Source organism: Quercus robur, chromosome 7 (genome assembly GCF_932294415.1).
Source record: "Quercus robur chromosome 7, dhQueRobu3.1, whole genome shotgun sequence".
In the NCBI taxonomy this organism is placed as follows: domain Eukaryota; kingdom Viridiplantae; phylum Streptophyta; class Magnoliopsida; order Fagales; family Fagaceae; genus Quercus; species Quercus robur.
Genome location: NC_065540.1, coordinates 17,235,500 through 17,249,384, shown reverse-complemented (window position 1 = coordinate 17,249,384; position 13,885 = coordinate 17,235,500). Strand labels below are relative to the sequence as shown.

The following is a 13,885-nucleotide window of genomic DNA, read 5'->3' as shown; positions in this document are numbered from 1 at the left end:
TGTTCAAGGTATCAAAAGCCTCTCTGCACTTATCATTCCTAAACACCTCACTCCTAGAGGGAGAAACAGAGGAAGTGGAAGGGGTCCAAATGGCTCTAGTTTTTCTAGGCATGGTGCTAGGATAAGGACCAAAACACAGAGCAAAAGAACAAAAAACACAAAAAACAAAACCAAGGGCAGACTGCAAGTTAGCACAAAAAAAATATAGAATAAAAATCTATATGATGCATGAACAATTTAAATGGTATGATGCATGTTTTAATGCAGTGCAATTAAGTCCAAAAAGTTCAAATTCACAAAATTGGCTTGAACATAGAGGTATTAACACAAAAACCCCAAAATTTGGAAAACCACTTGATCAATTTGAAAGATACTGACGATTGATCATTAGACATGATAGAGTTCAAATGGTAATGACCAAATACATCAATTTAACAAGCCAATTTTATCAATTTAACCCAATTGGACAAAATCCCCAATTCGGATCAATTTCAAACCCTAGAATTTCCAATTTTTCAAAAACCACAAAATTGATCAAATTAACCATCAAGGATCATTAATATAACATCCTAGAACAAAAACCCAATGATCAATTTCACCAAAAAAAGGTTTGAATCATCAACAACCCCAAAATATGAAAAGTGCCGAAAATACCCAATGAATATGCATGAAAAATGCATGAAATCATGAAATAAAATGCAAAAGGAAGGGCAAAAAGGACTTACCGGCCTTGGAAGACAAAAACCTTGCAAAAATTTTGGAAGAAAACGACAAAAAATCTTTGGTGGGCCTTAGCCAAGTCGGAGAGAGAGGAAAGGTTGAAAAACATTTTGAAAAAGTGACTTTGAAAAAGACAATCTGACTTTTAAAAAAACATGTTTCCCGAGTTTCGATCGATTGAAAAACAGCCTCGATTGATTGAAACAGACAGAGACTTTAACAAAACATTTTGAAAAGATTTCAATCGATTGAAAATCAGTTTCGATCGATCGAAATAGATAAAGGCTCTCTCTAACTTATTTAAAAAATTTCAATTGATCGAAAAACAGAATGGATCGATCAAAATGGGCAGAGACTCTAAAATTTGAGGAAAAACACAGTTTTTTGAAAAACATTTAGAATCAACTCAAAGTATTGAAATTTAAGAACAAAATGCATGAGTATGTGATGATGTGATATTCAAAAACAAGAATTTTAAGCCCAAATTCCCAAAAATAAAATTTTTTGCATTCTCCATAAATTTTTCAAGCAACAAATTAATTTTGCACAAAATTCAAAGTATTTGCAAAACTTGGTTGGTCAGACCATAAACACACACAATAACATGTACAAAGTTTAGCAAAAAGTAACTCGTGTAGTGTGTGCAACTAACAAAAACTTGAGATACATGTGAGGTGATATGTGAACAGCAATCAATCACAAAGTCTACAAAATTCATCACAAAGATTTTAAAAGAGACTATCACCTTAAAGAGTTACATCATATAACTGCCACATCTCTTAGATCATAAGCTTGCAATTATATAAGTTTCTTATATTTATGCCTCATAATATACATACCAATTTTTAAGTCATGTGAGTTTGGCATCAAGCCTAATAGTACACACCAATTTTAATTTTAAGAATTAAGCAATTTAAACCGAGGCTTCACCTTATGTTCTTTTTGTGCATGTGCTACACTTTCTTGAGCACAAAATCTTATGATATGCACTAAGGTGTTCATGATTGGCTAGTGAACTATGGTGAGATGGTTATTTATGCCTTTCTTTAAAAGTTCAAGTCCAACATTCAAAAACATGTGACTTCAAGATTAAGACAGAGTAATCAAAAACCATAAACATCTTTCCCACACAACATGCACTACAAAACTTCAACTAGTAAAGTGCAATAAGTAAGCTCATCAAAGCTAAACAAGGTACAAACGACATGTTATGTGAAAATAAATTGACCAACCTTGTTCTCAAAAACAAAGAAGAATAGTACAAAATAAAATTTGCTTCCTTTTTCTTCATTTTTTTTTATTTAAAAAAAAAAAAAAAAAAAAAAAAACACCTAGAATGAAATGCATGAATGTTATGCAATGTAAATCCTAGAAAAAAAAAAAAAAAAAAAACAAAAACAAAACCAAAGAACAATGGTTACAAAGGGTAGAGCAATGATGTACAAGGACTATGTTAGAAAGACTCAGTTAGTTCGAGTCTTTTGCATCCAAAACCTTTTAGATGCACCATGAGCATTGAAGTTCTTATTTACATGAGAATGATTACCAACTCCAGGATTGGAATAAAGGTTTAAAGCCTTTACCAATTCACCAATAAGTACCATAGGATCTTGTGCTTGAGGCACAGGTACTTTTGGTTTGTTTGCTCTCTTTGCAGCTTGCAGCTTATAACAGTTTGGATGAATGTGTCCAGACCAAGGTTTTGAAACCCGGCCCGTTCATTGAACCGTAAAAGGAAGAGGTTCAAGGTTTTTAAGGTCGAACCGAGGTTGAACCGAGGTCGAACCGTGATGACGTCATAATTAATTTAATAATTATTTAAAATATAAATAATTATATTAAATTAGTAAAAATATTAAAAAAATTAACTAAAATAGTGCAATTAAATATAGAGATCTATTCCTATCAAATATATATATATATATATATATATAGAGAGAGAGAGAGAGAGAGAGAGATCTATTATTCCTTTATAGAAACAAAGAAATCTATCTTTCAAATGTATTTTCTATATCATAATTCATAACTTTAAGAAATATTAAATCCTAGTATTTTTTACGTTGATTAATTAAATTTGTGATAATATCTAATAATATAATAATTAGAATAAAAAAATATATATATTAAAAATGGTATTTGTGTAATTGTGTTGCATGTCCGCAACATGGCACTTATAAAATTACGAATGCATTTATTTTTTTAAGAAAAATGATATGTTCATAACATTTTCACAATATTTTTATAACAAATTCTAAGTGACAGATTGTTACTAGTTATTATTATTGAAGTAAAAAATTAATTTTAGCGTTAGGTTCAAATTTGAACCAATAACAACTAACCACTTATAATTTATTGTGAAAATATTGTAAAAATATTGTGAACGTAACACCTGTATTTATTTAATGTGATGAACGGATGATATTTGTATTGCATTGCATGCAACGTGGCCCACTGGTAAGATAAGAATCAACTATTTCCTTTAAAATAAAAACAAAACATAAAAAGTTAAAATTTCAACCACTAGCAAGGCAAAACGTGGAACTCCATTCAATTCACCCACTTACCCCACCTACTACCTTGACCACATCTCTATCTTTACTTTTGGCCGCTGAAGCAGTGAAGCCATAATTCATTATTTTATCTTTCTCCTTTCTGTTGTTCTGTGAGCTCTTTGTCTCAACTTTGGTCTTCGTCCTGGAGTCGCCATCTGCTTGCTGGGTTTCTTCTCCACAATCAACAATTTGCTCTTTTATCAGTGGTCTCTCTGTGTTCGTGTCTGTGTTTGTGTTTGTGTTTGTGTTTGTGTTATCAATCAAAAAGAGTTCCTTCTCTTGATTATCAAAAAAAGAAAAAGAAAAGCTGTCTCTCTCACTGCAGCAGATTTGAAGATTGTGAATCAGTGAAGCTTAAGCGCCTCCAAAAATTATCAGATCTCTTCTGATCTTTGTTCTTCTTCGTGTTCTTTCATTTCTTTTTATTTCTTCTAGATCTGATCAAAACTTCATTCCGGTGTACCCAAAATTCATCGGAAAAGCTGAAGCAAGAAGAAACCGTTCGAACCTCAAAAACCGGTCACGGTTCTCAGAACCGCACGGTCCGACCACGGTTCGTACGGGTTCCTGTTTTTTTCACATAGAACGGTTCTTGAAGCTAAAAAAACCGTAAAACTGAGAGGATCACGGTTTTTCCGGTCGGACCGTACGGTCCGGTCCGGATTTCAAAACCATGGTCCAGACTTTCCACAAAAGTGACAAACCCATGCAGGCTTATCATGTGTCTTGTCCTTAGATAGGGTAGGCTTCTTAGACTTAGACTCTTTCAGATCAACCCTAATCTTCTTAGATGGTGAAACTTCTATGGGTTTGACAATCTCAATCACAGGGGGTTTGACAGTTTCACTCACTATCTCACTCATAGAAGGTTCAGAAGAAGAAGATGAAGGAACAAACTTTATGGAATGGGGAGCAGACACAGAGATGCTTTCAACATAACCTAATCCAGTTTTGTCAGAAGAAGACTTTTGAACACTCAACATTTGATCAAGTTTAAAACTAGCAGATCTAGCAACAGATAAATTAAGTTCCAAAATTTAACTTTATCAAGCAAAAGCATATTCTCAATTTTCACATTGTTCAAAAGTTCATTAGCATCAAACAGTTTAACAAACAAATTCTTCTTATCAAGCTCAAGAGATTCAATTTTCTTCAGGCCAAGTTCAACATTCATAGCATCCTTTACAGCAACTTTGCAAAGTTTATTATAGGCCTCTTGAAGATCTGCATCTTCAAAGAGTTCCCCATCAGAAGGGTTCTCTTCAACAGATATGCTCTCATCGACTACAGCAGTAGCGGTGAAAGCAATGAAGTTTCCATCCTCATCACAATCAGACTCATTATCAGAAACTTCACCATCACTAAGGATTACAGCCATAGCCTTACCCTTAGACTTCAAATAGGTAGGACATTCAGATTTCATGTGTCCATACCCTTAACATCCAAAACACTGAGAGCCCAAAGAATTATTGGAAGATTGACCTACTTTTTCTCTAGGTTTATCATTATTGTTAACCTTAGTGGGATCACGCTTCTTAAAGTTTCTAGGTTCAACAGTGTTTGTACCTTTTGCCTTTCTGTTACTATTCCTGAGAAAGTTTCTAAAATTCTTGGTAAGGTAAGCAATCTCTGTAGTAGAGAGCTCATCATCAAATCCACCACCTTCAACATCATCAATTGACTTAAGAGCCATTGATTTGGATTTGGTAGTTTTGGGTAGATCCAACTCATAAGATTGAAGAGATCCTACAAGTTCATCAACAGGGATGGAATCCACATCCTTGCTTTCAGTTATGGCAGTCACCTTGGGTCTAAAATCTTCAGTTAAAGATCTAAGAATCTTCCTAACAATTTTAGGTTGATCATAGATTTCACCCAAGTTAAAAGCAGAATTAACAATATCATTTAATTTAGCATAGAATTCATTAAAAGATTCATCATTAGACATCCTAATACTTTCAAATTTAGAAGTCAATTGCTGCAATATATTGATTTTGACAGCCTTTGTGCCTTCATTCCCAGTCTGGAGGATATTCTAAGCAGTATGAGCAATCTCAACATTAGAGATTCTCTTAAATTCCTCCATAGAAACAGCATTAAAGATAACATTCATAGCCTTGCTATTAAACGCAGCTGCTTCTTTTTGAGAAGTTTCCCACTCACTAACAGGAGTAGTGGGTTTCTCCCATCCGTATTCAACGGAGTTCTACACTCTCTCATCAATAGATTTCAAGAATACTTTCATCCTTACTTTCTAATAAGCATAATTATTCACGTCAAAGTGAGGAGGAATAACTAGAGAGTATCCGTGTTCCATAACAACATGGGTCAAGGATCAGCTCAGTGATCAAAAAATCAACAACAAAAGAGCAACCCGCTCTGATACCACTTGATAGTTTTTAGACCCCTTAAAACAATTGATTTAATCTAGGTAATTAGCCAAGTTGTTACTTAGTCTAATTAAACAAGTCTAGGTTATCACAATAACAAAGATCAAATCATGCAAAGCAATGGAAAATAAATAACACAAGATATGATCACCTAGGAAACCAAACCGGTAAAAACCTGGGGAGAATTTGACCTAACTATCCTCAAGGTAAACTTGAATCCACTATCTTGAAAGAATTGAAGTTCATACAATAAGACTTACAAGCCCCCACGCTTGACTTCTTATTACTACAAACCAGTAGAACTTATTGACACGACCACGTGCAAGCTCCGAATCCACGGACTTCTTCTTTTTTGGATTCACCACCAGATACAAGCACACCCGCTTGTATTTTCTTTAAGTTTCAATGGCAGCAACTGAATTGATCATCAAGGTGTAGATAAATCTTCTCCTTGAAAACCCTAAGTTTGTGTAAAGGAAAGCTCCTCTAGATCTCACAAGAGATTTACACAAACAGTAATATGAGTAACACTAAAACGTGGCTAGGGTTTGCCTTTTATACTTAGGACAAATAAAAAACCCTAAAAACGTTTTAAAACACCTAGGACTGAGTTGGAAAATTCTGCAGAAAAAACATTCTGCCCGAGCTTCGATCGATCGAGTCAGACCGAAATGCATTAATCTTTTCTACATTCAGCTCGATTCCAACTTTACATAAATGCACAACTTTGAGCAAGACTAAAACACTTCTAAATACATTGTTTTGATTATGGTTTGCCAACAATACAAATTAGAGTTCTAAATACATAAAATCCTAAGTCTTTAGAACCTAACAACTTCTTTTTTATAAGTAAAGTAATTTAGACCTTAAAGAGGTGAACAAAATTTTTTGATTTCTAAAATATTCTTTCATTAGAAGAGAACGCTCATGCAAGAGGTATTCTATTTTTCTTCTTTCTTTTCTTCTTCCATTAATTAGTATGTTTTTGTTTGATGCATGAATATGTTTAGTATGTTTTATTATGTCTTGTTCTTAATATGTAATTGCCATGCTTAGATACCTTAGATGATTGTTTATTTCAATTCTTTCTTTTTGACTTCAAAATCTGCAATGATTAACAAAATTCTTTTACGAAGATTCAAAATTTGTCTGTATTTTCATTAAATATAGATCTGATTTTTTTCTAAACTCAAAACTAATCTATATTTTTATTAAATACAGATCTGATTTTTTCTAAACTCAAAACTGATCTGTATTTTCATTAAATATAGATCTGATTTTTTTCTAAATTCAAAACTAATCTATACTTTCATTAAATACAGATTTAATTTTTTTCTAAATTAAAAATAGATCTGTATTTTCATTAAATACAAATCTGAATTTTTTTTTGAAGAGTTTTCTTTGTTATAAAAGTGCAAATTTTGAAATTTCAAAGAAGGGATTGAAAATTAGGTTAAAGTTTTTTTTTTTTTTTTTTTTTTTTTTTTTTTTTTTTTTTTTTTGTGATACATGCATAATAAGTTTGTCTCATGAATGTGAATCCTCTTCCAAAAGTCTTTTTTATTACTTTCCAATAGTAGCTCTGATATTTATTTTTTTTACAAATCAAATCTTTTTTTTTTCTAACTTTTAAAAGCAGATTTGATTTTCTTTACAAATCAGATATATTTTTTTTAATTTTAAAAACATATCTGATTTTTCTTGATAAAATCTCTCTTTTTGCCCTTTACAAAAAGAAATCTGATTTTTCTTGATAAAATCACTTCTTTTTTTTGAGTGGTAATATTTTGCTCTTTCTTTTGGCTAAAAATATTTATATATATAAAAAATTCTAATGTTTTTTTTTTTTTTTGTTGGGAGGATGGAAACATTGGTGGATAGAAATGTGTCCTCAGCTTGGGTTTTTGGCTGAGTTTGAAATGTATTTCAAACTTGTCTTTAATTTGCAATGGGTCTTTTTACCATGTTTAATTCAGTATTGTACTTAGGTTTTCTAATCAAATTCAATTGTATTTTATATTGGCTAATAATTAATAATGTTGAATTTAATTTTTTTTTTTGTGAAAAATAACACTATTTACACATCATTAATTAATACAACCATGTGATTGAAATTGATAAAAGAAATCTATGGTAAATAGAGTGGCAAAGCTAGAATTTTTTTTCCCTAGGAAGCCAATAAGTAAAATTATATATATATATATATATATATTTTTTTTTTTCCTATACAAATTGAAAGAGGGAGGAGGGGATTTTTTAAAAAAAACCTAGGAGGAAATTGTACTAAGCTTTGATGTATACTTCATTTTTAATACCCAAAAAAAAAAATGTACACTTTCATTTTTCAATCTTTCAAATACTATTGAGTGCTTAAATTGATGTTCATCTAAAGTCTCTAGGTTCTATTTGTTTAAATGTGCCACTTGAAGGTAAGGGTGTATATCTAACCAACAAACCCAATGAAACTAACTCCTTAATCCAACCTAATGCCATATATAGGTTGGTTTTTCGTGAGTTGGTGAGTTAAATTGAGTTGAAATTTTATTTGAGTCTTGGTTAGGATTGAGCTCAAGTTGATAGTTTTTTCAATCTATTCAACCCAACCTAGCGTAAGATATATACAAGTATTTTATTAAGTTTATTTTAAATTTTTAGTTTGATCTATTTTGGTATTTTAGTAAATCTAAAAATTTGGAATATGATTTTAGCATATTAGGTCAATTATCATAATTTATTGAAAACGAAGTGCTTAAGTGGTTGATCAAAATCCAATGATTTACCCGGCATAAAAGTTTGAGTACAACCCATCAATCCAACCCAATCTAATGAAAGCCCGATTTTTTCAAGGAAAACATTTAAGAACAACTTAAAGACCCAACCCAACTTCAGATTTAGTTATCCGATCCATTCACTCTCTACATAATTTTTAGTTGTTACTTGTCACATTTTCTTTTCTTTGTGGGAACTCTTTTCTACGGAAGTAATAGAAGAGGGGGTGGGGGGGGGGGGGGGGGGGGGGAAGATGGTGGGGAGGAAGAAAATGGAGGGTAAATATAAAGTTTGTTGCACATGGAGAAAAAAAGAAAGATTATCGTAATAATAAGTGACATATATTTTATAAAGACAGTCATTTCATAAAACAACCAAGAGGACTCATAGTGATCATGACATACAAGATATGATGATCACAAGACTAGACCATAACAACGAAGAGAAGAGACTCGCTAAATTGGAGCTCCATCTGGACTTGACGTAGTGTCTTTATTTGATGAAACATCTTTATTCTTAATGCTACTTATATTGTTGCGGCCGCAAATTGCTTCTCTATAATCCTCACTGCACTCTGCAACAAAACCAAAAAGCTTTCAGTGAGTGGGGAAAAAAGGTAATGAAATAGTACTGTCTTGACAAATAATCTTACATATACAAGATTTTTCACAATTATAAAGTTATAAATTCTATCATTAACACCATCTATTTTGCCTATCTTTAATAATGACTTACAATAAAGAAGGTCTAACAAAATCCCTATACTAAAATGGTATGGCAGCTAGGGTGTGCTACGTGAAATTATTCCATAAATAGGGTGTGCTCTGATAATTTATTTTGTACAATCAGGTGTATATCACTCTCCTCTGACATAAAGACAAATCTCACGTAAAAATTCACAAAAAGAATTCATCTTTATGTGAAATAAAGATAGCAGATACAATGAATGCACTGAATAATTTGATCATTTGAGCTACATTTAAGCTATTAAAAAAGTTGAAAAAAAGGTTTATGTTAGAAAATTAATATGCAGTAATTTAAAGGATATTGAGGGCTTACTTTGAACAGTCGGTGGAGGGGCTGATCTTGAAAGGACTATTGACTCCACAATTTTTTGGGAGGTTAGCAACTAAAGTAGGGTTGAGTCCAGAAATTCCACCAGCTGCGGCTTTAAAACAGTTGCAAACGGCTTGGCGATCAGGTGTGGTCTTGGCCATGCCGTTGAGGTTTCTAACCCCTTGGCAACAGTTTTCAGGTGGAGGCGACGCACTATTGCTCCTAAGGTAGGTTACGCATGGCATTACATTGTTTGAAATTTGAGTGCATGTTATGGTGGCTTGGGCAATGGGTACAATAGCTATCATGCACAAGAAAAGCACACATGAAAAGTTAAGGCTAGCCATTGTTGAGAAAAGAACTTTTGTAGGGAGGAATAGGAAAGTTGAGCTTGATTAATTGGGACTGGTGTAACTTTGTTGTTAATATGTGCAGTGTTTATATAGAGAGAAGTGGGTGGTGTGAAGTTCTGTGAACAATGCACGAAGTGTTGAGAAAGGAATGGGGTGGTGGGTTTGTTGGTAGTTGGGCCAAATTCAATGCTCTATTATACATTCTAGACTTTGGCGGAATTTAAGAAACATGCAAACGCACATCGGCAGGAAGTACTAAACTATTCATAGTCTGAACCCTAAGTCTTTAATTAAATTATTGATTATTTAGCTCTATCACATAAGTCTACAATTTGTTTTCTATCACTAACTGCCTGTTACGTAGGACATTTGCGGCGAAGTACGTATGCATTATTTATTTTCTATTACTTACAGTTTGTCATGTATGAAATTTGTGGCAAAGTATGATGTAAAAGTGTATATATAGTACTATTACTATTGTTGAAAAGAGGTTTCTGTTGAAATTTTTGATTCAATAATTGCTTACACTAGTTATTAACCTGTACTTCGCTTGGGTTTTTATTTATAAATTAATTGTTAACCCATACAACGCATATGCATATTAAATGGTCACTGCAACAACCTTCTGAAACTCGTTAGTTTAACCTCAAAAGGCCATTCACCAAGTTCTTCTACAACTTACTTTATAATCAATTAATCATGGTTCTTCACTTTCTTGAGCATTTCTCAAGTGGGTTGAATCAGTACCTAACTATAAGTGCCTTTTGAAATGTTCATGGATTTTGGATCATGTAACGTTTTAAATCCATAAATAAAAGCTTAGCACACCAAACTAAATGATGAATTCTATAAAACCTTTTTTTTTTACCTTTCACTGAATGGAACTACTGTAAAACAACATGAACAAAATATAACAAAATAAAATATTCACATTCATCATACCACAGGGCTTGAGTGACTTCCCCAATAAAGTTAATAGGGGAAAAATGAAAATTTCAAATTATTGACTAAAAGCTATCTACCTGTTATTGATACTCTTATTTACTCAATTAAACACCACATCCATATATTCTCTACATATCTGCCAAGAGCTTCTAGATGTCCTCTACTACCATTCGCATCTCCCAAGCCATATAAAGCCATAGATCTTATTTCCAAGCTCCATTTTCCATGGCTCTCTATGGTGTTGTTGATGAGAGAAGCGTTGGATATATGCCAGAATGGAAATTAGATGTTTATACTGTTTTCAGTTTTCTTAGTGATATGGGAAGATGAGAAGGTATGCACATTTTGGGAGTTGAAGGAAATTTAACGGCTAATTAATCATATGAGTGCAATAACTAAATATATGTAGATTGAACAAAAAAGATGTAGATGAAAAAAAAAAAAAAAAGAGCAAAAAAAAAAAAAAAAACGAAATCAAAGGTGGGCTAATCGAATTCATTTAAGTTGTATTTATTTATTTATTTTTTCACTTGAATTGTATAACTGTTATACTCATGGTCACGGACAACTTATATATATTCCTGTCAATTTTTTCCAATTTTGAGCATTGTAATTGCAACGTCTTTCCATTTAAGTTGTATTAATTGCATTTTCATTTTTCACTTGAATTGTATAATTGCTATATTCATTGACAATTGATTTATTGCTGTCAAATTTTTTGAATTTTTTGCATTGTAATTGTAGCTTCTGTTAGGTTTTAAATGTTTAGAAGAATTGGCAAATCGTGAACACAAACTTGTCTAGATATAGATCTTAGAGTCTATAGGTATTATTAGACAATGCTCAAGGTGATTCAAGTCAAGATTCAAGAACATACAAGCTGCAAGAAGAAGATTTCATAATCTGTCTGGTTCGATCGATCGAAAGACAGGCTCGATAGATCGAAAGTCGTATCTGCAGAATTTTAATTAAGCCCAAACAGCAGTTCAAGCCCATTTAGGATTAGGGTTTCTAATCTACTTCTCCCAGTATATAAAGGAAACCCTAAGCACGTTTTTATGTGACTTTTCAGAGAGAAAAGAGTGTGCCTCTTTTGTATTTAGGGTTTTGTTCCTAAAAAGCTCTCTTATGTATTCTACCGGTGCTATTCCTTGAAGAATCTCAAGATCTGGTATTGTAGAAGTTGCTGCCTTCTCTTGTCATCAAAGGTGTTGATGATCTAAACCTTCAAAGGTGGTCTTGGAGTCACAAACAGGAGAGTTTGTGTTGCTAAACCTTTGAGCGGGATCTCAAAATCACAAACGGGGGTGTTTGTGTTTTGCAAAGGCCAAAGAAAGGAGTCCGTGGATTCGGAGCTTGCACATGGTCGTGTCAGTAAGTTTTACTGGTTGGTAGCAATAAGAAGTCGAGCGTGGGGGCTTGTAAGTCTTATTGTATGAATTTCGATTCTTTCTAGTGGATTTGATTTTTACCTTGAGGATAGTTAGGTTAAATCCTCCCCAGGTTTTTTACCGGTTTGGTTTTCCTGGGTTATCATATCGTTGTGTTATTTATTTTCCACTGCTATACATTGATATGATATATTTGTGTTAACCTAAATCTGTTAATTTGACTAAGTGATACTTGGCTAATTACATAGGTTAATTTGTTTGTGGTTTTAAGGGGTCTAAAAACTAACAGCATCATTTTAGGCTCCTCTCATATGTTGTAACACTTAAATCTTTTTAGTTTTCCCCCACAAACTGAAATGTAATTTTTCTCCAAAAAAAAAAAAAAAAAAAACAACTAAAGCGTAATACCAAAGTATAGTGAGTCCAAATCTTTTATTCCATTTTGTTTGCTCTACTTTAAACTCCACCAATAAAAGTTTGCCACATGTCCCACCTAAATAATTAAATTATAATTTTATGCCTTTATTATTTGTTATCTAAAATAAATAACAGTAAATAAATTAAAATAAACAAACCACCAACGCCAAGACATCCCCACAACCGGTCCTCCACCACCACCTTCACCGGCAGTAGGAGCAACAGATCGCCAACATCGTCAGTGTTGACCAACCACCATCACTACCTTGCTAGACAGTAGCAAGAGATCAAAAGCTATAGAGAATTGCTGGCGACATCAACCCCACCGGTCATGACCATCCACCTCTACTGGGTCCACACCAACTCCTTATTTTCAAATCCAAATATGTTACCCTAAGAAATCAAAGCAATCCAGAAAAGACACTTTCTCTCACATAGCTTTCTTTCTCGTCAATTTGGTCTCAAACAAACAAAACAATGGCCTAAAAATTTTGTTCCAAGTTCAACTTTCATTGTCAGCGAGTGGAACGTCCACTATCCCATGTGAACAATTTATGGACAATGGGTATAAGCCATGGTGATTTTTCACGGAATTTTGGCAGGTGATTCCGTGAATCACAAATAATAATACTCATTAATTCATGGATTTGAAAACAAGGAGGAGGTGGTGTGGACTCGGCAAAGGTGGATGGCCGTGACTGGTGGGGTTGATGTTGCCGATGATCTCTTGTAGTGGCACCAGAAAAAGTTGTGGTGGTGGACTGGTGGTGATGGGAATGTGTTGGGTTTCTTTTTGTTTTATTTATTTATTTTATTTAGATAACTAAAAGTCTAAAATGAGTAAAATGCATAAAATTAGGGTTTACTTAAATAACTGGACACTTGGCACATTTTTATTAGTGAAACATAAAGCGAAGCACGAAAAGTGAAACAGAAGATTTGAACTCAAGAACAATACACAGCAAATCAAATGTAGTTTTAATATTACTTTTTGCAAATGATGGCTTTTAGGTAACTAAGGGGAACTTTTCTTGTTGAGTAAGAATGTAAAAAATTTATGGAGCAATTTAAAGAGTTTATAGTGGGTATTTATTTAAATGGTGGTGTTAGGAAAATATTTTATTGTAATTAGTTAACCCTTTGACAAAATGTACTTTATTTGTAATTGGGTAGATCGAAGATGGGTTTAGTACTTTAAGAAACATGTTGTTCAAGTCAAGTATTAAAGACATGAAGATTGGTCTAAGAAATAAGTGAAAAAAATCTGTTCATTAAGTTTTGATAGATAGCTC

The 13,885-nt window shown here is 32.9% G+C and overlaps 1 protein-coding gene across 1 annotated transcript; it reads right to left on the bottom strand.

The window, feature by feature from the left end:
* Nucleotides 1-8,750: 8,750 nt before the first annotated feature.
* On the bottom strand, nt 8,751-9,918 carry LOC126690855 (non-specific lipid-transfer protein 1-like). Its single transcript, XM_050385977.1, has 2 exons — nt 9,491-9,918; nt 8,751-9,005 (listed from the first exon to the last, which is right to left on the bottom strand). Exons 1-2 carry the CDS (start codon nt 9,832-9,834, stop codon nt 8,996-8,998), a joined length of 354 nt encoding a protein of 117 aa, XP_050241934.1. The 5' UTR covers nt 9,835-9,918; the 3' UTR covers nt 8,751-8,995.
* Between the last annotated feature and the right edge of the window lie 3,967 nt (nt 9,919-13,885).